We start from the raw sequence: 27,526 nt of genomic DNA, 5'->3' as shown, positions 1-27,526 counted from the left end.
TTTATAAAGAAAGTGTAACTCAAGACATAGTGCTACTTGCAAGATTTAAGAACTTGATAAGTTATCACTTTGTTTTGCTGCAAGCAAGACAGTGCTCATTTGGGATCCCTGGGTTTGGGACAAGTCACTGATTTCATTTTCAAAAAGAATTAGAGAAAAATAAAAAACTGGAATAAGATAAGGTGTTAAAATGTAACTGCAACAAAAATCTTTGTAATTACGATTGTTTTATGTTGGCAGGGTTTGTAAAGTGACTGCTCTTCAGCTAAAATAGCTTAGTAAGTAAGTCTTATAAGTTCAATTCATGCACTACCAAAACATAGTTAACTCACACTGAAATTGACTCCTTTTAATAAACTGGAGGTACCTCCAACTCTAGATAGCATTTCTCTTTTTCATACTAACGCAGAATAATGTACTGTAGTGGATAAACATTTTTAATCTCATGAAAGCATATTAGTTTTTTACTTTTTCTCTTGAAGGACTAATGATTTACCATAGTTAGTGGAGTTTTTTTCAGCTTTTTGGTGGCAGTGTCAAAAAATATACATTTCATTGATAATATATTATGCAAATGGGAAAACACCTGCAAGCACATTGTCCTTTGGCCGCTTACTCTCCTCTCCTGCTCTGCCCACAGCCCAAGTGGATGTGCTGGCTGCCGCGCTGCGCGCTTCCAGTCTGGACGCGCACGAAGAGGCCGGTGATGCAGAAGAGAGAAGTGGCCTGCAGGATGAGCTGGGTGTCGGCGAGCTACCAAATTGTAAAATAAATCAGGATGCCTCCGTGCCTTTAATCAGCGATGCTGTTGAGGTAACAAACTCAGTTAAATGTTTACCGAATGAGAGCAGTTTGACTCAGAAGTATTTCATTGGGGAACATTGTAGCTCATCACTTCCTTGGTAGTACATTCTGTTTGTTGCTGATTTCTCAGCTCTCCCTTTTGCATAAATTAAAAGTAATCCCCACCACATCCTATCTTTGTGACATTGGTGTTATGTTTAGTGTTTGGTAAAGGAAATCCCAATCCGTCTACATGACCATTTTAGTAGCCTCAATGTTAATGTAGCTCACTGCAGTGAAATAGTCTTACTGGAAACAAAGCCCTTTATCAAGAATAATTAACTCTTTCCTTTTCTTTTTGGAGAGGTGCTTTGTTTCTGATCGGACCATTTCACTGCAGCAAGCAACACAGTATTCTGAGCGGAAGATCGGGACTTGAGGCCAAGTTGCGGAGGGCCAGTGGCATTATCTGGACTCTGGAGTGTGAGGGTGGGTACGTTCTAGCATCCTCTTTGCTGTGTACTTGGAGCTGTTCTGTATGATCCTTCCTTAATTTCCTCCCACATCCCACCATGCTGGCATCATTTGCTATCAGTCTTTCTAGTATTTCTGATCCCTGGTTTTTTATAAATGGGGAGAGCAGTACACCACTGAATGCCAGAATCAGATGGTCACAGAGCAGAATTTCTGGAATGAAAAGCTCGGGAAAGAGTGCCTACATACATACATTTGGGTGGCAGGAGGGTTTTTAGACCTTAAGTGTATTTCTGTTTTGTTTTTTGATTAATGACAAAGTGTATTAGAAGTTTTATGTGTTGGGGGTTCAAAATGAAACCTTGACTACTTATTCTCATTGGAAATTGGAATAATATAGTATCTCTGCATTTTGGAAGGTGTTTGGCTTTATTTTGGGGGTTTTTAACTTAAAAAATATATTTGTGAAATTAGAAAACGTCAAGACTAGAAACAGTGGAAGGATAACTACAAATGTAATCCCAAGGCCCTAAAACAGTTGACAGGAGACAACTCTGTGCGTTGTTGTTTAAAAAGCTAATTTTAAATATGTGAGCCATTTCAAAATTACTCTTAAATTTTTTATTACTTTTATTCTGAAATTCTTTTTCATACATATAGCATTCTATTCAGTAAGTTTGGTTTAAGGTAGGGGAAGTTTTTATGAGGCCTTATATGTATTTACAAACTTTTAAAAGCATGAGGAACTGCCCTGGCCGGTTGGCTCAGTGGTAGAGCATCAGCCTGGCGTGTAGGCGTCCCCGATGTAGGAGTCCCGGGTTCGATTTCCGGCCAGGGCACACAGGAGAAGCGCCCATCTGCTTCTCCACTCCTCTCCCTCTCCTTCCTCTCTGTCTCTCTCTTCCCCTCCTGCAGCCAAGGCTCATTGGAGTCAAGTTGGCTCGGGCACTGAGGATGGCTCTATGGCCTCTGCCTCAGGCACTAGAATGGCTCTGGTTGCAACAGAGCAACGCCCCAGATGGGCAGAGCATCGCCCCCTGGTAGGCATGCCGGGTGGATCCCGGTCGGGCGCATGCAGGAGTCTGTCTGACTGCCTCCCCGTTTCCAACTTCAGAAAAATACAAATAATAATAATAATAAAAATAAAAGCATGAGGAACTTATATGTATTTTATGTCTTTGGCAGTCTCAAAAGGTAAGTAGCTTAGTAAGATAGTTTAAATGAAAGAAATTTATAAATGGTTCAGTTATTTAAGGAAAGTATTTTTTCCTAACAGAATATGGACTCCACCCTTCATTATATTCATAATGATTCAGACTTGAGCACCAATAGTAGCTTTAGTCCTGATGAGGAAAGGAGATCTAAAGTGCAGGTAAGTGACATAAAATGCTTCATTTAGTGTGGTAGCTGTTAATTTCTCTTTTAAAGCCTTTCTCACTGAATTTGGTCCTTTTTATAATGAGTGTTTTAAAAATTAAGACTAGTATATTATGCTTTCAATAAGAATATTCAAATAACAGAGCAAAATATAAGCAAAAGTCTTCCTATTCTCACACCTGTTATCCTATTCTTCATTCAGAGTAATCACAAATCAGTTTTTCTTTTTCTTTGTAAATTTATTGTGGATATATAAAATTTATTGTCAGTATATATTGTGTGTACCCCTTTTTGTTTTTCAAGTACAAATAGAATCATTCCATTGTACCAAGGTATTTTATCATGCCTGAGGTGCCAAGAGTTCTAAGATATAGTTCAATTTTAGAGACAAAAACTTGAAAAAAAAGGCTCAATAAAGTGCCATTGGTGATTAGTTGCACTACAATTTTAGAGATTTTAAATGTGGAAAATATGCTTACAGAATCATCAGAACATGATAGTTTGTGCCTTGCCTTTCTTTTATCTCTTTTTAAAAATTGTGTCTTGGAGATCTTCCCATATGAGCACAGAAGGACCCTTCCCCCACAGTACACAGCATCCGTCCAGCCTGAGGTCCCATTGCGTTAGGAGGAGATGCTGTGACCTGTATAGTTCTCTCCCTTCAGCTTTGGCTCTGTTGTCGTTACAGGCTGTGGGACGTTCATCATGATTATGCATGTAATTTGCTTCAGGGACTTTATATCTTACTATAAATAGGTTTCCTAGGTCACATGGTGTATATTATTTATTTTTTGGTTCTGTTAGTTAAAAATGAACTCACTCTTTTTAAAATGGTCATAGTCTTTTAAATATGTTTTCACCACTTATATTGGAAACATTTTCAAGTCAGTACGTACAGATTATCTCATTCTTTTAACAAATTTATTTTCATTTTAACTTATTTTTAAAATGTAGATAGTAGGTTCACGTAGTGCTCACAGTTCAGAAGGTACGAAGGCAGCAGGGTCTCCTTGCCCAGTTTCCCCTGGGCCACCTGCTGCCCGGAGCAGTGGGTCACCTTTCCTGGTGTGTCCCTCCACAGTGGGTCACCTTTCCTGGTGTGTCCCTCCACAGTGGGCCACACATGTAACCAAGGGAGTGTCTACAGCCTTCTTCTCATGTTTATACAAATGTTAGGTGTACATACACTTTAGATTTTTATAAATAATTGCTAAATTTCCATCTGAAGGCAGGTGGTGATACTTTAAAAAAAATAACACGTTGGTATAGCGTACAAAAGTACCTGTGACCACACTCCTAGGGACACCGACCTTCATCATCTAAGCTGGCACTGAAAGGCGCTGGTTATGTTGTTAATGCGGCTTTTAAATTTAGAAATCAGTACTGATTGTCCTTCAAGCTGTTTTCTGTTTTAAGACCATATTTACTGTTTTTCTCTGAAAGTTGCTGTTATTTATATATGCATTCCCCTCAGCATATTTTTTTAAATCTATTCAGTTATTAGATAACTGAAAATTTCAGGTTGGTTTTTCTCTACTATTTCAGGTGCTATGTTAGATTCATACACATGAAAATAAGTTTATCTAATTTATATCTAAACTGCTGAAAAGACTATCTCACTGTCCTGTCTGTCTCTTCATTAGGATGTTGTGCCTCAGGCTCTGTTAGATCAGTATTTATCTATGACTGACCCCTCTCGCGCACAGACGGTCGACACTGAGATTGCTAAGCACTGTGCATATAGCCTACCTGGCGTGGCCCTGACACTTGGCAGGCAGAACTGGCACTGCCTAAGAGAGACGTATGAGGCCCTGGCATCAGACATGCAGGTGAGTACATTAGCCAAGGAGGTAACAGAACTTGCAGTGAGAAGGGCAGGGTTTTGCCTTTCAAAACCTACTAGGCCTGACCAGGCGGTGGCGCAGTGGATAGAGCGTCGGACTGGGATGCAGAGGACGTAGGTTCGAGACCCCGAGGTCACCAGCTTGAGCGTGGGCTCATCTGGTTTGAGCAAAAGCCCACCAGCTTGAACCCAAGGTTGCTGGCTCCAGCAAGGGGTTACTCGGTCTACTGAAGGCCCGTGGTCAAGGCACGTATGAGAAAGCAATCAATGAACAACTAAGGTGTTGCAATGCGCAATGAAAAACTAATGATTGATGCTTCTCATCTCTCTCTCTGTTCCTGTCTATCCCTCTCTCTGACTCATTCTCTGTCTCTGTAAAAAAAATAAATAAATAAAATTTAAAAAAAAAAAACCTACTAGAATTTCTGTTCATTTTCAAGCAAGTACTTGGTATTGTAGGAAATTTTGTGCAGAAGGGCTAGAAAGTAATGCCAAAGAGCTTTCTTTTTACATGGTCCAAGTTTCATAATTTGGTGACGTTTTTATCTGAAGTATTAGAAATGACCACATTTGACATATCTAAGTTCTTGATTTACAAATGTGTTGTCTAAAATTTTTGTGTAGATTAGGTCTTAAGAATGTAGGATTAGCCTGACCTGTGGTGGCGCAGTGGATAAAGCATCGACCTGGAATGCTGAGGTCGCCGGTTCAAAACCCTGGGATTGCCTGGTCAGGGCACATATGGGAGTTGGTGCTTCCTGTTCCTCCCCTCTTCTCTCTCTCTCTCTCTCTCTCTCTCTCTCTCTCTCTCCCTCCTCTCTAAAATAAATAAATAAAGTCTTAAAAAAAAGAAGCGTCAACTCTTAAAAAAAAAAAAATTCTGTAGCACACCAAAAAATATATTTAAAAAAAAAAAAAAGAATGTAGGATTAGGCCCTGGCCTGTGGCTCCGTAGGTAGAGCATCAGCCCGACACCTGGACATCCCTAATTTGATTTCTGGTCAGGGAACACACGAGAAGCAACCATCTGCTTCTCTTCCCCCTTCCTCTCACCCTTCTCTTCCTCTTCCCTTCCTGCAGCCAGTGGTTTGATTGGTTTGAGCATTGGCCCAGGCTCTGAGGATAGCTTTGTTGGTGTAAGCACATCAGCCTCAGGTGCTAAAAATAGCTCAGTTGATTTGAGCATTGGCCCTTGATGGGGGTTGCTGGGTGAAGTCTGTCATACTATCTCTCTTCCTCTCACTTAAGAAAATAAAAAAGAATATAGGATTTACCCTGGCTTGTGGTGGCATAGTGGATAAAGTGTCTACCTGGAATGCTAAGGTTGCCAGTTCAAAACCCTGGGCTTAGGCCCTGGCCAGTTGGCTCAGTGGTAGAGCATCGGCCTGGCGTGCGGGGGACCCAGCTTCGATTCCCGGCCAGGGCACATAGGAGAAGTGCCAATTTGCTTCTCCACCCCCACCCCCTCCTTCCTCTCTGTCTCTCTCTTCCCCTCCTGCAGCCAAGGCTCCATTGGAGCAAAGATGGCCTAGGCGCTGGAGATGGTTCCTTAGCCTCTGCCCCAGGCGCTAGAGTGGCTCTGGTCGCGAGAGAGCGACGCCCCGGAGGGGCAGAGCATCGCCCCCTGGTGGGCAGAGCATCGCCCCTGGTGGGCGTGCCGGGTGGATCCCGGTCGGGCACATGCGGGAGTCTGTCTGACTGTCTCTCCGTTTCCAGCTTCAGAAAAATACAAAAAAAAACCACAACAAACCCCCCCCCCAAAAAAAAAAACCCCTGGGCTTGCCCAGTCAAGGTACATCTGTTAAGCAATCAATGAACAACTAAAGTGAATCAACCATGAGTTGATATTTTTCGCTCCACCCCCTCTCTAAAATCAATAAATAAAATCTAAAATATATATATATATGATTTAGTTTTCTCCTTAGAAAGTGTTACAAATGCTTTTACTATTTGAAAACCTTGGTAGAGCTGTAGTATTATTGGCACGGCTGAGTTGAGCATGGAGTGCTGTGAGCGTTGTGGCAGAAGGTCAGTGCTGTGTGTGCATGTGTGCTCTTCCCGTGCTGCCTGCCACCACACCCTTTGACAGCACAGAACATGAAATGGTCATCCCCGTTTGTATGGAGCCACATTTTTTGTGGCTCTTTTCTTAGGTTTTGTTGATTTAACTTCTGCCATTAGATCTGATTTCCTTATACCAAATATTTGCCTGCCTTCCACAAACCTTTTTCTTCAGTGATACTAATCTCAGTTTTTAAGAAAGCAATCTGGCCTGACCAAGCAGTGGCACAGTGGATATAGTGTTGGCCTGAGACACTGATGACCCAGGTTCGAAACCCTGAAGATTGCCAGCTTGAGCGATTGCTGGCTTAAGCAAGGGATCACTGACTTGGCTGTAGCCCCCTCATTCACAGCACACATGAGAAAGCAATCAGCGAACAACTAAAGTGCCCCAACAAAAAGTTGATGCTTCTCGTCTCTCTCTCCCTTCCTGCCTGTCTGTGTCTGTCTCTGTCTGTCTCTCTCTCTCTCTCTTTCTCTAAAAGAAAACAAAAACACACAAAAGAAAACAGTCTGGTTAAGCTAATTTCTACTGAGAAATGAGCCATTTTCTTTTAAAATGTCTTTAATTATTGCAGTTTTTAAGGAATCTGTGCCATTGACTCAGCAAATTAAAAGCTGAATGTAATCTTGCCTGACCAGGTGGTGGCACAGTGGATAGAGCGTCGGACTGGGATGCCAAGGACCCAGGTTCGAGACCCCAAGGTCGCCAGCTTGAGCGCGGGCTCATCTGGCTTGAGCAAAAAGTTCACCAGCTTGGACCCAAGGTCCCTGACTCGAGCAAGGGGTTACTCAGTCTGCTGAAGGCCCGCAGTCAAGGCACATATGAGAAAGCAGTCAATGAACAACTAAGGTGTCACAATGTGCAAGGAAAAACTAATGATTGATGCTTCTCATCTCTCCGTTCCTGTCTGTCTGTCCCTGTCTATCCCTGTCTCTGACTCTCTCTCTGTCTCTGTTTAAAAAAAAAAAAAAAAAAAAAAGCTGAATGTAATCTTAAGAGATTATAGTTGACAATCCTCCTCTGACCTGTGACTAGGAAACAAGGATCTGGCAAAGTGAGCTTGTCCCATGTTCACACATTTCTTCAGTGGTGGAAGTCAGCATGTTTACGGACAGATTGGTGCTTAAGAATATACAATAGGATTTAGTTTCTACCCGAAAAGGCCTAGTTCCCATAGAGTGTTTTATCTTCATTTATTTTCTTCTTTTTCGAATGAGAGGAGGGGAGATAGACAGAGTTCAACATGTGCCCCGACTGGGATCCACTGGCAACTCCCATCTGGGGCCAATGCTCTGCCCATCTAGGGCCATGCTTTGTAACCAAGCTATTTTTAGTGCCTGAGGCAGAGGCTCCATGAATCCGTCCTCTGTGCCTAGGACTGAGATGCTCGAACCAATCGAGCCATGGCTGCACATGGGGAAGAAAGAGAGTGGTACAGAGTAGGAAGGAAGGGGTAGAGAAGCAGATGGTTGCTTCTGTGTGCCCCGACTGGTAATCAAACCCAGAACATCCACATGCCAGGCCAACACTATACCACTAAAGCCAACTGGCCAGGGCCAGTGCTTTATTTTCCTTACTAGTGGTTTTCCATCTTGATCCCACAGAACTCTAAGAGTTCTTGTGGGGCAGGTCCCTCAGGGCTCCTGGTGACAGGAGGGCTCTGGAAGCATAGGGTCTTCATGCCTCCTCTCCCTTCATCAAAACATCTCTGCCTGGCCTGACCAGGTGGTGGCACAGTAGATAGAGTGTCGACCTGGGATGCTGAGGTCCCTGGTTCAAAACCGTGGTCACTGGCTTGAACAAGGGGTCACTGGCTCAGCTGGAGCCCCCTGGTCAAGGCACATATGAGAAAGCAAACAGTGAACAACTAAGGTGCCTCAACTACCAGTTGATGCTTCTTATCCCTCTTCCTTCCTGTCTGTCCCTGTCTGTGTCTCTCTCTCTCTCTCTCTCTCTCTCTCTCTCTCTCTCTCTCTCTCTCTCTCACACACACACACACACACACACACACACACACACACATCTCTGCCTTCATCTGTTTGGTATGTTGCACCTAGATATAAAATTTCATTTTAAGAACTGGTTCTATTATTTGAGGTAGGCTAAAACCTTTAACTAAATAGTTTATCAGCAGGTAAAGTTTGAAACTTAAGTAATAGTAAAAAATTTTAAATTGAGGCAACATGAAGAAAAATGTTTTTAACTTCAAGTTTCCTATAAAACTTTAAGAACTCCTTTATAGGAGTTCTTTTCAGGGCAGTCCACAAAATATTTTTTGCCAATTCCTTAAAAATTGCTTTTTTGTTGTTTGTTGTTTTTAATCCAAAATAGGCTGTACAGGAATCAGAAGGGGAACAGTGATGTGAAGATGATATCAGCCAAACTTTAGTCACCGGGGCCTCAGTAAAGGGGGATCCAGCATTCAGACAACTACCAAGTCCATGCCATTCATAATTTCCACTTTTTCTTCATTAATGAAAAGGAGATAATACATATTATGCAGGGATTTTTAAGTATTTTTTGCCAATTTTTGATACATAATAGATACTTAAAATTTAGTATTTATTATTCTATTCTAATTTAATTTTTGAGATTAATAACATTTAGATGTAATTTATCCATTATATACACGCTTATCCATGGGGACTACATTCTAAGACCCCCTGTGGATGGCTGTGATAGTACCAAAACCTAAAAATACTATTTTTCCTATGTGTACATACTTAGGATTGTTTAATTTATAAATGAAGCACAGTAAGATTAATAATAACTAATAATAAAATCAAACAAACTGAAACAATATAGTATAATAAAAGTTACTTGAATATGATTTTTTCTCCCAGCCATCCAGCATGAATTTCTTTTTCCTTCACAGTTTCATGGATAGAATTACTGTTACTATAGATCTTAGTAACTACAGCATTTTTTTTTGTCCTTACTAAGTCTACAACTTTCATCTTTTTATCAAAGGAAGCACTTTACCATGTCCATATCACCAGCATCACTCCTCTTGTGCTTTGCTATCATTATCAAGTAAAATTAGGGTTACTTGGTCCTGGCCGGTTTGCTCAGTGGATAGTGTCGGCTCAGTGTGCAGACATCCCGGGTTTGATCCCTGGTCAGGGCATACATGAGAAACGACCATCTGCTTCTCTTCCCCTCCCTTTCCCCCTTCTCTCTCTCTCTTCCTCTCTCACAGCCAGTGGCTTAGTTGGTCCAAGAGTCAGCCTCAGGTGCTGAGGATAGCTTGGTTGGTTCAAGCAGTGGTCCCAGATGGGGTGGCAGGGTGGATCCTGGTCAGGGCACATGGGAGAGTCCATTTAATTCCCTTCTTCTCACTTAAAAAACAATTAGGGTTCCTTGAACACAAGCACAGCGATACTACAATAGTCAATACAATAACTGAGATGGCTGCTTGTAACTAATGGGCTGGGAGCACATGGCATCGTGGAGCCGCTGGACAGCGGGAGGGGTGATTCGTGTCCCTTGTGGGTGGGGCAGGATGGCACATGATTTCATCGTGCAACTTAGAATGGTATGCAGTTTAAAACTTAGGCATCGTTTATTTCTGGAATTTTCCATTTGATATTTTCAGACCATAGCTGACCAGAGGAACTGAGACCTCAGAAAGTAAAACTGCAAATCAGAGGGAACTAACATAAAAACGAGACTAAGAGACATGGACAAGAGTGTGGTGGTTATTGGGGGGGAGGGAAGGAGGGACAGGGGAAGGGGGAGGGGAGGGGCACAAAGAAAACTAGATAGAAGGTGACAGAGGACAATCTGACTTTGGGTGATGGGTATGCAACATAATTGAATGACAAGATAACCTGGACATGTTTTCTTTGAATATGTACCCTGATTTATTGATGTCACCCCATTAAAATTAATAAAAATTTATAAAAAAAAAAAGAGGGAACTACTGTATTGTCTAAAAGTTAAAGTACTAAGTACTTTTGTGTTTTGCTTACTAATGCACGTATTTTCATTTCTGCAGTGGAAGGTCCGAAGAACTTTAGCCTTCTCCATCCATGAGCTCGCGGTGATACTCGGAGATCAGTTGACAGCTGCAGATCTGGTTCCAATTTTTAATGGATTTTTAAAAGACCTTGATGAAGTCAGGATAGGTGTCCTTAAACATTTGCATGATTTTCTGAAGGTAACTTTTAAATTCTTTTATAGAAAAACAATAAAATTCCACTGTTGATCTAAAATTTCAATTTTCTGCTACTACCAAGATAGGTTTCTGTATGTTCTGGATAAGGAAGTGTATCTGTAAATTGATAGTGAGCTGTGGCTTAAACAAAACATAGTCCCATTCTTACCAATTTTGCTGGTGTCATTCAATTTTTTTTTTTAATTTTTCTTAAGTGAGAAGCGGGGAGGCAAAGAGAGATTCTCTCATGCGCACTGACTGGGATCCATCGCCCCTATGGGGCGATGCTCTGCCTATCTTGGGTTTTTGCTCTATTGCTCAGCATCCTAGCTATTTCAGCACCTGAGGCAAGGCCGAGGAGCCATCCTCAGGGCCTGGGGCCAACTTGCCCCATCGTAGCGGGAGGGGAAGAGAGAGAGAGAAGGGAGAGGGGGAGGGGTGGAGAAGCAGATGGTCGCCTCTCCTGTGTACCCTGACTGGGAATCGAACCCAGGACATCCACACACCAGGTTGACGCTCTACCGCTGAGCCAACAGGCCAGGGCTGTCATTTTAGTTTTTAATTTGAAATATAATTACACTAAATTTCATATTGAAATGATGTTAGGCCCTGGCCGGTTGGCTCAGTGGTAGAGCGTCGGCCTGGCGTGCAGGAGTCTTGGGTTCAATTCCCGGCCAGAGCACACAGGAGAAGCGCCCATCTGCTTCTCCACCCCTCCCCCTCTCCTTCCTCTCTGTCTCTCTCTTCCTCTCTCGCAGCCAAGGCTCCAATGGAGCAAAGATGGCCCGGGCGCTGAGGATGGCTCTATGGCCTCTGCCTCAGGTGCTAGAATGGCTCTGATTGTGGCAGAGCGAAGCCCCAGAGGGGCAGAGCATCACCCCCTGGTGGGCATGCCGGGTGGATCCCGGTCAGGCGCATGCGGGAGTCTGTCTGACTGCCTCCCCATTTCGAACTTTTTTAAAAATTAGTGAATTAGGTATATGTAATAGGTTTTCATTAACATTAAGTTTAGAGGCTTTATGTGGTGGTTCAGAAATCTGAGAATTTACTCTTAGCCCTCAGTCTTTGATCTGGGGTCTTTGGTGTCTGAGGTGAACAGCCCTGGGTTACAAATTGCTTAATCCAGAAATACTATTGTTTCTTACACTTTATTTAGCCTTGAAATTGGTACCTTTATAGTTCTTTTTATTTTTAATTTTCAATTACAGTTTACATTCAATATATTTTTGTGTTAGTTTCAAGGATACAGCATAGTAGTTATATACTATACTTTATAAAGTGATCTCGATTATTTCCCGTACCCACCTCACCATACATCAGCAATTTTCAGTTCGTGTACTGCAAGATTTTCTTTTTTAAGTGAGAGAAGGGGAGATAGACAGACTCCCGCATGTACCTCGACTGGGATCCACCCAGCAACCCCTGGGGCCAATGCTCAAATCAGCCGAGTTATCCTCGGTACCAGGGACCAACGCTCCAACCAGTCGAGCCACTGGCTGTGTGCTGGAAAGAGAGAGAGAAGGGGGAGGGGTTGAGAAACAGGTGGTCTTGTGTTTGACCAGGGATTGAACCCAGGATGTCCATACACCTGACTGATGCTCTGAGCCAACCAGCCAGGGCTGCAAGAATTTTTAAAACATGTAATACCTGACTATGTAGTCAGGGGCACTGACCTCTTTTCCCTTAGCTTGTCAGATTTTAAAAATGACAACAGCCAACACAAGAATAGCCATCCAGTGTGTTGAATCAAAAGTATACCCATTTATTTATTTTTTTGTCAGATTGGCAAAAAAATATATTTTTTGGTGTGCCGCAGAATTTTAGTAATTAGTTTGTGTTCCACGGGAGAAAAAGATTGAAACTCACTGCCATACAGGGTTATTACAGTATTATTGACTACATTCCCTGTGCTGTACTTTGCATCCCCATGACTATTTGTAACTGCCAATTTTTGGCTCTTACTCCCTTCCCCTCTTTCACCAGCCCCCAGCCTCCCTGCCCTCTGGCAGCCGTCAGTCTGTTCTCTGTGGCTCTGCAGTGTTCCAGGGTTGGAGGCACAGCAGTACCTCCATGGAAGGATTACCTTATAATCCTACCTTTTAAAAAACATTGATACCATGTTGTTTTATTTTAACTTCCTGATGAGGTGATGCTTCCAGACTCTGAACATCTTTCCCCCAAGTCTTTCACCCAGTGCTTTTGCATCCGTGTGTCTATACACAGTTCTTGCCTGAATCAGTTTTTACTGTGTTGTAAAATAACTGATTTTCTATTTTTATAATTCTGTCTACATTTATGAATTATCTTTCTCATATTTTTGGAAATATTTTTAGTATCTGTTTGGTCTCAAGAATTACTTTTTTATTCAATGTACCGTAATCCATTTTTGTCATTTGTCTTGAGCATGAAATTTGCCTAGCAAATACCCCCTTAAGCTGCCTCTTGTGGATTATTTTTTCTCATTTTAAACACATCCTTACTGTCAGGCCCACCTCCTTTCTCTGCCCCAACCTGGAGTCAGGTGTTTCTCCAACAAGCCCCAGTCTTTATTTTAGTAGAGAGTGATATTTAGAAGCCAAAATCCAGGCACTAGATGTGTACATTACTCATGGGGTGTTATTTCTTTTAGTCCTTTTTCAGGGGACAGGGGCTAGGAAGGGCTTTTTAAATTTTTATATTATTGAGTTTATATTATTATCTCTACTTCTAATCCGGTACCTTTCTTCATTTTATATTTTTTCCTTTACTCATAGTAAAAACTGTTTATATTTAGTCATTTGTTTGATTGTACTGCACACATGCAATAGTTTCAGAATTACTTCAACAATTGCAACAGCAAATCAACTAATCAAGGTTTCCCTCAGTACTTTCTGTCCTTAGAACATATCCCAGGAAGATGGATGCTCAGTTCTAACTTAGACTTTTTTTCTGTGAGATTCTTATTTATTTGATATATAGTTATGCTTGCTTACTTCTGTTTATATCAGAAGTATATAAGGTTTCCCCCTTGACTATAAACCTTCTAAATATTGGGATAGGATGAGGCGAAAGTAAGTATATAGTTGTGAGTATGTGAAACAGTTTATCCTCATATTACTATGCTATTATATTCCATACAAACAACTGTGCATCTACTTTTGCCTCTTCTTGTATCTGTTGAACACCTGTTATGTCCATCATAGTGCCATCTGCTGGGCTCAGAAGGCACTGCAGTATGTACATAAGAGTAAGAGCATGGTTTCTGTCTGGAGAGAGCTGGTGACCTGAGGGTGCCCTGAGAAAGTGGACACGCACTGTCCTAGAGCCGTACTGACGTGCTGTGGGTATAGGTTCAGTGGCAGTCACTCGCTGGCTCCAGAAACAAATCTTTGAAAAGAGGATAATGACTCTTGAAGTTGAATGGGATTATCAGTGGAAAGAACCTCATACCTATTTTTAAGACACTTAAATGTACCTACTAAACGTATTCTCCTTCAGAAGAATTAACCCTATTATTTATGGTCATTCTTAAGCAGTCTTGTAAAAAAAGTAATGTGTGTACCTTGTCCTAGTAAATATTTGTTTTATTACAGCTTCTTCATATAGACAAAAGAAGAGAGTATCTTTATCAACTTCAGGAGTTTTTGGTGACAGATAATAGTAGAAATTGGCGCTTTCGAGCTGAACTGGCTGAGTAAGTTCTAAGTTTATGAGACTGTTGGGGGGTGCTTCATCTTCACCCTGGCTGGGTCTGCGGTTCCTGTGCGTGGAGCCAGCTTTCTGTCTGCTGTTTTGTTCTTTAACATGGCTTGTAATGCAGTGAATTTTCTTAGCTTTCTTTTTTTTAGTTTATTTTCCTCTTTTTTTAAAAAATTGTGATAAAATGCATATAACTAAAGTTGCAATTGATGACATTTAGAATGTTCACAACATTATACAACCATTGCCACTTTATAATTCTTAAAACATTTCATCATCGCAGCCCTGGCCAGTTGGCTCAGCGGTAGAGTGTCGGCCTGGCGTGCGGGGGACCCGGGTTCGATTCCTGGCCAGGGCACATAGGAGAAGCGCCCATCTGCTTCTCCACCCCTTCCCCTCTCCTCTCTGCCTCTCTCTTCCCCTCCCGCAGCGAGGCTCCATTGGAGCAAAGATGGCCCGGGCGCTGGGGATGGCTCCTTGGCTTCTGCCCCAGGCGCTAGAGTGGCTCTGGTTGCGGCAGAGCGACGCCCCGGAGGGGCAGAGCATCGCCCCCTGGTGGGCAGAGCATCGCCCCCTGGTGCGCGTGCCGGGTGGATCCCGGTCGGGCGCATGCGGGAGTCTGTCTGACTGTCTCTCCCTGTTTCCAGCTTCAGAAAAATACAAAAAAAACCCAAAAAACATTTCATCATTGCAAAATGAGACCGTGACCCCTCTCTGCCCCCAGGCCCTGGCAGTCAGTAGTCTACTTTGTCTCTGGACTTGCCTGTTCTAAGCATTTTGTATCAATTGAATTATATAGCATGTGGCTTCTGTGTCTGGCTTTCCCACTTAGTGTAATGTTTTCAAGATTTATTCATGTTGTATATAGCATGTATCAGAACTTTATTACTTTCTATGATTGAAGAATACTTCATTGCACAATTATATCCCTTTTTAAAATCCATTCATCTATTGGTGGGCATTTGGGTGGTTTTTATCCTTTAACTGGTTTATGGTGCCCTGAACATTCATGTACAGATTTTTGTTTGAGCAGCTAGTTTGTTTGTTTCCAGTAGATTTGCTGGGTCATTGGTCTCCCATCCAAGTACTAACCAGGCCTGACCCTGCTTAGCTTCCGAGATCAGACGAGATCGGGTGCATTCAGGGTTATATGGCCATAGATGGGTCATTGGTAATTCTTTAATTTGTTGCGGAACTGGCAAACTATTTTCCACAGTGACTACATAGAATTAGAGGCCAACAGTTTTTCTCAGTATGTTAGAGATGTCACTGAATCGAGGTCTTGCTCGCCTAGCTTCTGGCTAGGAGCGAGCATACCTCTTCTGCCCTTGTTGTGAAGGGCGGGGTCCAGCCTGGACCGAGCTGGGTTTGGGTTTGGTTGTTTCCGTGGTTACGACCTACGCACCAGGAGCTTTCATTCTTGTGGCTGGGGGCTGCCATTGCCTCCTACTGAGGGTGAGGGAAGAGCCAGTGCTGCTGGGCCTTGTCCAGTGTTAACATTCCGTCCTCAGCTCTCCGCTGCTCCTGCACCCTGGGGAGATAGTGGGCCTCTCCTCTTGCCCTCCCCCGGCTGTGACGTTATGGTGCCGTAGGCTTGTGCTGGGATATGGATGGGACACGCTCTGTTGTTTTGGGTTAGCCTTAGTCTTTGGGAGGCGTGTGCCGAGGCTTCCTCAGAACCCTGCCTGTGCGTAGCCAGTCTTCTGCTTTGTGTCAGTGTGAGGTCTTAGCTCAAGCAGCTTTGCTGCTATGCTATCTAGAATAGTTTTTTCTTCTCCTCTGCCCCAGCTATAGTTTGCCTCCCTCAGCAGCTTAAGGCTTTTGCTTTGTATGAGAGAAGGGCCTCAGGAATGCATGGAGTTTCATGCTTGTCCCCAGCATGTGTCAGTTAATTCCTGCCTGCTGAGGGACCTCTCTCCAGTTTCCTTTTCTGACCCCAGACTTTTTTATGCACACCCAGGGGAGAGAGTTTGCACTTTGCACTGTCAGAAAATAGAGTCCATGGTGTGCATTTTCTCTTTGAGGATTTATTTTACGCATATATGCAGCTGCATTTGTCATTGCTCCATGATCTATATTGATGGTCACACAGCATCCCACCTCATCCGTGAGGGACACAGTCTGAGACCCATGGTGGATGCTTGAAACCGCGGGCAACAGCAAACGCTGTGTTTTCTCCTACATATACATACCTGTGATAAAGTTTAACTTACAAACCAGGCAGTTTCACAGAAGATTTATTCTTACTATTGATCTTAACAACCTTGGCATACGATTACTAAGTCAAGAGGTTTCACCTTTTCACTTAAAGGAAACAACAGTTTCTCTTTGGTGTATCCAAATTGCCAGCATCACTACTCTTGTGCTTTGGGGCCATTGTTAAGTAAAATTAGGGTGACTTGGACACAACAAGCTCAAGCTCTGATAATTGGCTTCTAAGTGACCAACAAGTAGGGAGTGTGTACAGTGTGCAGACGCTGGACAGAGGGGTGATTCAGCCCCAGACAGGAATGAGCGGGGTGGCTGGCGATGGTGTCGCAGTCACTACTACTCAGAACGGCATGCAATTTAAAACTTATGAATTGTTCATTTCTGAAATTTTCCATTTAACATTTTTTGGTACCGTGATTGAAACCATGACCACATTCACTTCCTGCTGATTACAAATGTAAATAATCCTAAACATAAAATCTGAAAGGCAAAGGTCTTATTCGTATTCAAGTTCTTTCTTCATGAGCGGTGTTGCATCTGCTGAGGTGAGCTGGTGGGTGCTGTTTGTCTTCAGTTCTCATCGGACATAATAGCAACAGTTGGTAGAGGACCACTTATATTGTCCCTAGTGAATGTGTCACTCCATTAGAAGCTTAGAGCCTTAACAAGTACACATCAGGCTACCTTAAAATGCTAGAACTTTGTTTAGATAACAGATTGGAGGTGAAGGTTTCTCAGCACATTCTAGAATCTAAACAGTTACTATGGAAAAATGTGTTTCATGTTCCAAATGAACAACTAGGAAATCCTTTGCTCTTAATCCCTGTGGACACAAAAGTGTAGAAACGAGAGGTGATGCTGAGGGGCCAGGCCAGTCACTGGTCTCACATGTGTTCATCTTACAAGTCGTATCCAAGATTACGTATTACTCAGATCATCAACCTATTTTTATTTGCCTTGTTTTAAAATTTTAACTATATTTTTATAATTCACTTTTGTAGACAGCTGATTTTACTTCTAGAATTATACAGTCCCAGAGATGTTTATGACTATTTACGCCCCATTGCTCTGAATCTATGTGCAGATAAAGTTTCTTCTGTTCGCTGGATTTCCTACAAGTTGGTATGTGTTAAACTTTTTACAGTTTTATTTAATAAATGAAATATTTAATAAAATTGTAAAATGCAGGTACTCCTCACTTCTCATGTCACCCTCCCAGGTCAGTGAGATGGTGAAGAAGCTGCACATGGCGACGCCACCCACATTCGGAGTGGACCTCATCAATGAGCTCGTAGAAAATTTTGGTAGATGTCCTAAGTGGTCTGGTCGCCAAGCCTTTGTCTTTGTCTGCCAGGTGAGGGAAGGCTTACCTGTTTGTGACACAGTTTTATATTGGGAACTAGTTTATTCTTTTACGCCATACCTCAGCACCCTCTTTCTTATTCTTAAAAGATGGTACTTTGGGCCCTGGTGGTTGGCTCAGTGGTAGAGCATCAGCCCGGCGTGTGAAGGTCCCAGGTTCAATTCCTGGTCAGGGCACACAGAAGCGCCCATCTGCTTCTCTACCTTTCCCCCTCTCCTTCCTCTCTCTTCCCCTCCCGCAGCCGAGGCTCCATTGGAGCAGAGTTGGCCCGGGCACTGAGGATGGCTCCATGGCCTCTGCCTCAGGCGCTAGAATGGCTCTGGTTGCAATGGACAAATGCACCAGGTGGCAGAGCATTGCCCCCTGGTGGGCATGCCAGGTGGATCCTGGTCGGGCACATGCAGGAGTCTGTCTCTCTGCCTCCTTGCTTCTCCCTTTGGAAAAGTAAAATAAATAAATAAAAAGGATGGCACTTTGCACCTGGCTGTTTATAGGATCCCCTGCTCCTCAGCTGGGTGCTGCCTGGTTCCCCAAGTCCTTTATAAATTCTAAATGTTTGGGAGCTCTTTATAACACTGGCACACCCACAGCAGTCCCCGAGAGCAGTGGTCCCCAAACCCCGGGCTGCAGACCGGTACTGGTCTGTGGGCCATTTGGTATCGGTCCGCAGAGAAAGAATAAATAACTTACATTATTTCCGTTTTATTTATATTTAAGTCTGAACGATGTTTTATTTTTTAAAAATGACCAGATTCCCTCTGTTCCATCCGTCTAAGACTCACTCTTGACACTTGTCTCGGTCACGTGATACATTTATCCGTCCCACCCTAAAGGCCGGTCTGTGAAAATATTTTCTGACATTAAACCGGGCCGTGGCCCAAAAAAGGTTGGACCACTGCCCTAGAGGACAGGTATGAAAATGAATGTGATCATGAACGCCACAGGGCTCTGTAGAGCAGTATAAAAACTGACTCGGTAGGGACCTCAGTCATTTTTGTTCGAGTTCTCAAGTACCTGGAATATTGGTTTAAAAAGCAGTACCTAAAATCTGTAGCAATTATGTTGTTACTAAAAGACTTAGCTAGTATTATCACTTAGGGAGAATAAATTGGCAAATCTAAAGTTATGCCTTCTTTCCGCAGACTGTCATTGAAGATGACTGCCTTCCCATGGACCAGTTTGCTGTGCATCTGATGCCACATTTGCTGACCTTAGCAAATGATAGAGTCCCAAATGTTAGAGTGCTCCTTGCAAAGACATTAAGACAAACTCTCCTAGAAAAAGGTAGGTGTGAAACTCTCTTAGGACAGTGTCTGTGGCAGGGTGGAGATTCATAGACACACAGACAGGCAAGACTCTAAGCAGAAGTACAGTAAGTTCATTGAAATAGCCTGATAGAATATGCTGTAGTTGTTCATAGTGGTTCCTTCCGCAAGAGGACATGGAAGCTAAAAGGGTGAAGAGAGGGACTATTAATTATTGCCACTCTGTTCCAGGTGAATTTCCTTTTATAATTAAAACTTACTTGTTTGAAAATTGGGCATTCACTTATAACTGAAAAATTACTGCCTTTGGATCCACCCCCAGCATAGGTAATTTGAGGGCTTGTGTTTCTTCCTTTTCATTCATTTGGCAGAAGACAAATGCCCCAGATTAATTGCTTTGATGCAAATTATAAGCTCCTCAATACTTAGGTTATTTTTATTTGTTATCATGCCCCCATAAGAACTACTGTATATCGTTGGAATGCATGAAATCATGAATGACTCACAGAAGTTTTTAATAGACGTCAAAGAATATTAGATGAATATTGCTTTTTTTTCCTTTGGAATTCATTTATTTTTTATTTTTAATAGTAAACACAATAAAATGGCTGGAGAAGACTGGTTTTAGTGTGCATGGCTGGTATTTGGAAGTGCTTTTCCTTTTACTGAGCAAGTTAATAGCTATAACAAGTGTAAGTTTTAATACGTTTTCCAGCTTTACTGCTATTATTGAACATCATGAGAATTAGTAAAGATGTATTGAATAATTCTCTTACATTTGAGGGTTTTGATATAACCGATCAATTTGGATTACTGTTTATAATTCAACATAGCTTGTGTTTATACCAAGTCAGGTTATACAGTGACCAAGAACTCTGTTTGCTTGCACTTACCAGAACTGAGAGGCAAGACTGACTTGGCCCTGCACTTCTCTTTCTAGACTATTTCTTAACCTCTGCCAGCTGCCATCAGGAAGCTGTGGAACAGACCATCATGGCTCTTCAGATGGACCGGGACAGTGACGTCAAGTACTTTGCAAGCATCCACCCTGCCAGCACTAAAATCTCGGAAGATGCCATGAGCACAGCCTCCTCAACCTACTAGAGAGCTCGGGCCTCGGCGTCTTTCCTGCTTGCTAGGAAGCCGAGCGTCGACACATGCTCCCCACGTGTGAGCGGGGACGCTTTGGGGAGGACGAGAGCTTCCTCTCTTGCAGACTTGATTGCACATGCAAGTTGCCTACACTGAACACCAGGGATTTTAAGAGTCAAGAGAAAGTACAGTAAACACTATTATCTTATCTTGACTTAAAGGGAAAATAATTTCTCAGAGGATTATCCTTGTCACCGAAGCCTTAAATCCTTCTGTCTTCCTGACTGAATGAAACTTGAATTGGCAGAGCATTTTCCTTATGGAAGGGATGAGATTCCCAGAGACTTGTGTTGCTTTCTCCTGGTTTTATTTAATGACTGATAGATGGAATTCTAGCCAGAAGGCGGCTGAGAGCCGGGATACGAACGAGACCTTCAGTATTAGCCCTCCCTGTCCCCACGCGGGCCAGGAACGGCGCGGTTGTGCGGGAACGCCCAGCCCAGCCCGAGTGTGAATAGTTTCTGACGTGTGTTAATGGGAAAGGAGGTTTTTAAAATTTCTCCTAAGGGCTTGATGCTAACACTAACGTAGAATATGATTTTAACTCAAATACAGCATATTGCTGTACACATTTATAGAAGATTTGCTGTCTATGTCCTGATCTTTTTTCATGCTGGTCATGACCTGAATGAAATTTATTAGCACATAAACTGTATGTCAGGTGTTCTTAACTTGATCATGATCAGCTCTGAGGTGCAACTTTTCCTTCACATACTGTACATATCTGTGCGCACTCTTGGGAGTGTTGCAGTCTTTAATCATGCTGTTTAAAACTGTTGTGGCACAAGTTCTCTTGTCCAAATAAAATTTATTAATAAGATCTGTATAGAGAGATATATACACTTTTGATTGTTTTATAGATGTCTGCAAATAAATGCAATTTGTGACCTATATTAATGGTTTAGTATAAAATGGGAAAACTTAGATTAAAAAACTTGTCTTTTAACTAGTTTAGTAATTTCTTTAAAATCTGCACATGCCCGCCAGGCCAGGTTCTGCTCTTAACAGAAAGCAGGGGCATCCTGGACACTGCTCCCGGGGCTGGTCGAGGTGTGGCTTGTCCCTGGTCAGCTGTTAGAAATAATGGCCGTCAAATCCTGATGGCGGCAAGGGGCATTGGATCTTCTAAGGGAAAATGTGCTCCCAGAAGCAGTTATAAAAGCAAGCAATCAAATCCCCCAGGAGGCAAAAACAAAAACTGCAAAACAATTCATACTGAAACTATTAACATCACAATAGAAAAATGGAATAGAGTGGCAATAATTGTGTCCTCATATGGATTTAATATTGGTAGCTTATCTTAGATGTTCTGATATCTTAGCACTTCTGAAGAACCAAGGTAGAGAGGAAAACTGCCTTTTCCTCAGCCCGTGTATGTGGTCACTGCTAGATGTCTCTTCTCCCTCCCGCTCCCCCTCGCTCACCACCTGCCCGACTCCCAGGGCCTGGCAGCCATCTCTGCCACCTTCCCCTTATTGGGAGAAATGGGTGTGAGCTTTTAGGAGCTTTCTGAGGCCCTCACTGAACTTCCTACCCTGCCAGCAGACTTCCTATTGGACTGCTTGGTGGAGTGGCTTGGGTGTCACCCTATTTTGCCAAGTCTTGGGGATTTCTATGATGCCAGACGACTCACCTTTCCGCCCTCGAATCTGATTGGGCAAGCCCTGAGTTCCTGAGAGCGCTGCCATGTTAATCCGAGCTGCCCAGGCAGCCAACATCTTGTGAGGGAACCCTGTTCTGGGTGAATCCTAGTCTGCTGGGTGGGCACCGGGTGCCCTGCCGGTTACTGAGTATTCTCAGACCTCTTCGGTCCGGGTCCCACCTCCTGTGGGCATGAGGATTTCCCAGTGCACTGCAAGCTGTGTGTGCAGGAAGTGTGTCCAGAGCCTCAGGTCCTCTCCAGCACCAGCTTCCCAGCTGCAACACCTGCGTGTGCACTTTGTGTCTCTGGGGGCGTGAGGAGTGACGCTGCAGATGCAGCTCTGGGCAGGAGCTGAGGAGGGCAGCAAGCTTTTAGGCTGAGCATCTGCAGGAAAGGGTGCTGGGTCTTGGGCTCCAGGACACGGGGTCATGTCTACATGTAGGGTCATATCCACATGTAGTATCATGTCTGTAAACTCCAGGTGACAGAAGCAATGAGCTAAAGGGAAGAAAAGGACCCTCTCAGCAACTCAGCCAAGCAAACGGCCTCTTTAAAAATGACGAGTCCTGCGCTGGCCAGACAGCTCAGTTGGTCAGAACATCGGCCTGGAGTGCAGAGGGTGCCAGGTAGGTCCCCAGTCAGGGCACACTCAGGAACATCTCTTGTTCCTGTCTCTCTCCCCTTACTCTCTCGCTGAAATAAAAGTTAAAATGGCCTGACCAGGCGGTGGCGCAGTGGATAGAGCGTCGGACTGGGATGCAGAGGACCCAGGTTCGAGACTCCAGCAAGGGGTTACTCAGTCTGCTGAAGGCCCGTGGTCAAGGCACGTATGAGAAAGCAATCAATGAACAACTAAGGTGTTGCAATGCGCAATGAAAAACTAATGATTGATGCTTCTCATCTCTCTCCGTTTCTGTCTATCCCTATCTATCCCTCTCTCTCACTCTCTGTAAAAAATAAATAAAATTTAAAAAAAAAACTTAAAAGTTAAAATGAAATGGGCCCTGGCCAGTTTGCTCAATGGGTAGTGTCAGCCTGGTGTATTGACGTCCTAGGTTCGATACCTGGTCTCAGGACACACAGGATAAGCGACCATTGACTACTCCCCCTTTTCTCTTCCCCTCCTGCAGCCAGTGGCTCCACTGGTTCTAGTGTCCACCATGGGCACAGAAGATAACTCAGTTGGTCCAAGCGTTGGCCTCAGGTGCTAAAAATAGCTCGGTTGCCTGACCTGTGGTGGCCCAGTAGCTAAAGCGTCAGTCTCGAATACTGAAGTCACCAGTTCAAAGCTCTTGGCTTGCCTGATCAAGGCACATACAGGAACCAACTACTACAAGTTGATGCTTCCTGCTTCTCTCCCTCTTGCCCTCTTCTCTTCCTCTCTCTAAAAATCAGTAAAAAAAAATTTTAAAAACTCGGTTCATCTGAGCATCAGCTTGATGGATCCCAGTCGAGGAGCACGCTGGAGTCTGTCTCACTTTCTCTCCTCCTCTCACAGGGAAAAAAGTTATGACTATAATCCTGTGACTCAAACCATAGGAAAATAAGTTGAGTCTGGAAATAAATGTGAGTGAACAAGATTGTGTGGTTTCTGTTGTCATGCTAGATATAAAGAGTAGTAGTAGGGCCTCCAGAAAGAGCTGCCATAGGAGAGAGGTGCCCATGGGAGGAAGGAGACCAGCTGGGTTCAGTGTGTCCAGATGTGCACTGGGGGGCCCCACGTGGAGGGTGCCAGGCTCTTAATGAATTTAAGTGACCTGGATAGGTCAGGAGCAAGTTCTCAGTGGCTCAGGCAGAGTAAGAATAGGAGCAATGTGATGGGTGTGGGTGTGTTTCACTGTAAGGTCGTCACCTGACTTGTCTTCAGTGGTCATTCTGATATTTTCTGGGTTTGTTTTGGCTTTTAAATATTAATAGTAGGGCCTGACCTGTGATGGCGCAGTGGATAAAGCGTTGACCTGGAATGCTGAGGTCACTGGTTCAAAACCCTGGGCTTGCCTGGTCAAGGCACATATGGGAGTTGATGCTTCCTGCTCCTCCCCCTGTTCTCTCTCTCTCTCTCTCTCTCTCTCTCTCTCTCTCTCCCCTCTCTAATAAAAATAAATAAATAAAAAAATCTAAAAAAGTAAATAAATATTAATAGTAAAATTTAAGATGGTGCTTCTCAAATATTAGTGTGCATCTCAAGTCACCTGGGGTCTTATTAAAATGCAGACTATGATCCAGCAGGTCCAGGTGGGGCCTGAGACCCAGAGCTCATAAGAATCAAGGTGGCCTGACCTGTGGTGGCGCAGTGGATAAAGTGTTGACCTAGAACGCTGAGGTTGCAGGTTCAAACCCTGGGCTTGCCTGGTCAAGGCACATATGGGAGTTGATGCTTCTTGCTCCTCCAATCTTCTCTCTCTCACTCTCTAAAATAAATAAAATCTTAAAAAAAAAAAAAGAATCAAGATGATGGCTGTTATCAACAAGACAGGTAATAAGTGTTAGGCATGGAAAAAAAGGAACCCTCGTTCACTGCTACTGGTATAGCCCTTATGAAAGACAGTATGGCTGGTCCTCAAAAATTTAAGAATAGAGCTACCACATTACCCAGCAGTCCCTCTACTTGGTATCTACCCCAAAAAACTTGAAAACATTGGTGTTCATCACAGCATTATTCACAGTGGCCAATAAATGGAACAACCCAAGTGTCCCTCGATAGAGGATTGCATAAGGAAGTTGTGGTGCATATATACAATGGAATACTACTCAGACATAAGAAATGATGACATCGGATCATTTACAATAACATGGATGGACCTTAATAACATTATACTGAGTGAAGTAAGTAAATCAGAAAAAGCTAAGAACTGTATGATTTCACACATAAGTGGGATATAAAACTGAGATTCATGAACATAGATAAAATGAAGTGGTTACCAGGAGGAGGGGACTGTGTGGGGAGGGGAGTAAGGAGAAACAAATACAGTGTTTCCATAAAGTCATGGTGCACTTTTGAATGGTCACAGGAAAGCAACAAAAGACGATAGAAATGTGAAATCTGCACCAAATAAAAGGAAAACTCTCCCAGTTTCATACCAATTCAGTGCAGTTTGATGTGGGCTCACACACAGATTTTTTAGGGCTCCTTAGGTAGCTATCCCGTATAGCCTCTACAGACTCGTCACTGACTGATGTCCTACCAGAACAGGGTTTCTCCACCAAACTGCCGGTTTCCTTCAACTGCTTATCCCACCAAGTAATGTTATTCCTATGTGGTGGCGCTTCGTTATAAATGCGCCGATATTCACGTTGCACTTTGGTCACGGATTCAAATTTAGCGAGCCACAGAACACACTGAACTTTCCTCTGTACCGTCCACATCTTGACTGGCATGGCCGTGGGCTGCTCCGCTGTATACACGGTGTTACGTCATCATCTGTGCATGCGCACATGCTGCCACATCATCCTACAGAAACTGGGAGGGTTTTCCTTTTATTTGGTGCAGATTTCACATTTCTTTCTTTTTTTTTTTTTAATATATCTCAAGCCAAATTATATTCTTTTCTTTTTTAAAATTATTTATTTATTTATTTATTCGTTTTAGAGAGGAGAGGGGGGGGGGAGACAGAGAGAGAAGGAGGGGAAGGAGCCGGAAGCATCAACTCCCATATGTGCCTTGACCAGGCAAGCCCAGGGTTTCGAACCAGCAACCTCAGCATTTCCAGGTTGACACTTTATCCACTGCCACCACAGGTCAGGCCAGATTTCACATTTCTATCGTCTTTTGTTGCTTTCCTGTGACCGGTCAAAAGTACACCATGACTTTACGGACACACTGTATATGGTGACAGAGAGTGATTTGACTTTGGGTGATAGACACAACACAATCAACAGTTTGAATGCTATAGAAGTGTTTACCTGAAACCTATGTACTCTGATTGACCAATGTCACACCCATTAAACTTAATTTCTAAAAATAAAAAAATGACACTTTAAAATAACAAGGCCCTAGTAGAATCTGTAGATAAGGAGTCTTACCTCTCCCAAATTAACACTCTCCATTCAACAGCACAATAGTCAAAAGATTGTTAAACATTTAATAACTGAATTTTTTTCCTATTGCAGATGAATGCTTTAAGATGCGTTCAATGTCACAGCAGTTGTGACGGGAGCACAGCTGCTGAGCCCAGAGCCTAGGGACATCCAGTGGCAGCTTCCCTGCAGGTGACCGGAAGCAGCATGGGCCAGCCAGGCACACGTCCTAGGATGACTTCCTCCCGCTGCCCAGACTCTTGTCTGGCTCCCCATCTTTACTAGAGAGCAGCTTCCACCTGTGCCCACACCCCGCAGCCCACAGCGCCAGCGTCAGAACAGGTGCGTGGACTTAGCGAGCATCCCACACTTTTACACTTGGGGCGAAAATCCAAAGCTGATCCATTCTAAATCCATTCTCTCCCAATTCTCCTACTTAATACGGCAGCTTTCGGTTACATTAGGTCCTCTTCTGTTTCTCTCAAGCAATAACTGCCTGTACAGTACCTAGGATCACTGTAACCTTTCGTGGTAGGCATTATCAGTCTAGATGCTAGCTGAAAAATTCAGGGCAGCCAGACTTAAAAAATAAAAATACAGGCCCTGGCCGGTTGGCTCAGCGGTAGAGCGTCGGCCTAGCGTGCGGAGGACCCGGGTTCGATTCCCGGCCAGGGCACACAGGAGAAGCGCCCATTTGCTTCTCCACCCCTCCGCTGCGCTTTCCTCTCTGTCTCTCTCTTCCCCTCCCGCAGCCAAGGCTCCATTGGAGCAAAGATGGCCCGGGCGCTGGGGATGGCTCTGTGGCCTCTGCCTCAGGCGCTAGAGTGGCTCTGGTCGCAACATGGCGACGCCCAGGATGAGCAGAGCATCGCCCCCTGGTGGGCAGAGCGTCGCCCCATGGTGGGCGTGCCGGGTGGATCCCGGTCGGGCGCATGCGGGAGTCTGTCTGACTGTCTCTCCCTGTTTCCAGCTTCAGAAAAATGAAAAAAATAAATAAAAAAAAAAATAAAAAAAATATAAAAATACAGGAGAGAAAAGCCAGAAAAGGTTTCACTGAGTTTACTGTTTTAGGCAAAAGGGCTCTTAAAACCCCCCAAAACAGGATTCTTAATTATGGGTTGCATGGGACATCCTTGTATTCAAGTATTGGTCACTGTGGATCTGAAATCCAAATAGAACAGGGTATCTAGGTCACATGAGAACCCCCAGTTAGGTTAACCTAAGTGAACAGACTGGACCGAGGGGGCTCCAGCATTCTCCTCCCCCGGGCCCCTCGTCCCTGCAGGAGCTGCCCCTGCGTCATGCATGTGTTTGGGAGGCTCCAGCAACTAGAGCCAAGTTAGTTCACGTATCATTCCAGAGAACTTCCCACTCCTCCTACACCACTGGCTCCCTGCTCACGAAGGCCCACAGCAAAAGTCACTGGCACAATCTGAGTAATAGTAAATTCTTTTTTTCATCCCCATGTGAAAACTAAAAAATTACTGGTACAACCTTTTC

General features: G+C 43.6%; 2 protein-coding genes across 12 annotated transcripts in view; one reads left to right on the top strand and one right to left on the bottom strand.

Annotated features, from left to right (window-relative positions):
* PPP4R1 (protein phosphatase 4 regulatory subunit 1) overlaps nucleotides 1-21,187 on the top strand; it is a 77,620-nt gene extending 56,433 nt beyond the window's left edge. For 4 of the 5 annotated variants that reach the window (XM_066353151.1, XM_066353149.1, XM_066353150.1 and 1 more), the window contains 9 exons: nucleotides 641-813; nucleotides 2,534-2,629; nucleotides 4,278-4,463; nucleotides 10,540-10,701; nucleotides 14,271-14,371; nucleotides 17,589-17,709; nucleotides 17,807-17,941; nucleotides 19,093-19,234; nucleotides 20,156-21,187. In XM_066353151.1, the coding sequence (XP_066209248.1) occupies nucleotides 641-813; nucleotides 2,534-2,629; nucleotides 4,278-4,463; nucleotides 10,540-10,701; nucleotides 14,271-14,371; nucleotides 17,589-17,709; nucleotides 17,807-17,941; nucleotides 19,093-19,234; nucleotides 20,156-20,319 (1,280 nt within the window). In that variant the 3' untranslated portion in view covers nucleotides 20,320-21,187. Of the gene's footprint in view, nucleotides 1-640; nucleotides 814-2,533; nucleotides 2,630-4,277; nucleotides 4,464-10,539; nucleotides 10,702-14,270; nucleotides 14,372-17,588; nucleotides 17,710-17,806; nucleotides 17,942-19,092; nucleotides 19,235-19,446; nucleotides 19,543-20,155 lie in introns of all 5 variants that reach the window. The other variant, XM_066353152.1, reaches the window with a different exon arrangement.
* Nucleotides 1-27,526, bottom strand: part of RALBP1 (ralA binding protein 1) — a 167,649-nt gene that overhangs the window by 59,792 nt on the left and 80,331 nt on the right. The window lies entirely within an intron of this gene.

Source organism: Saccopteryx leptura, chromosome 11 (assembly GCF_036850995.1).
Source record: "Saccopteryx leptura isolate mSacLep1 chromosome 11, mSacLep1_pri_phased_curated, whole genome shotgun sequence".
In the NCBI taxonomy this organism is placed as follows: Eukaryota; Metazoa; Chordata; class Mammalia; order Chiroptera; family Emballonuridae; genus Saccopteryx; species Saccopteryx leptura.
Note: the sequence above shows the minus strand (reverse complement) of the source record. Positions and strands in the feature narration are given on the sequence as shown.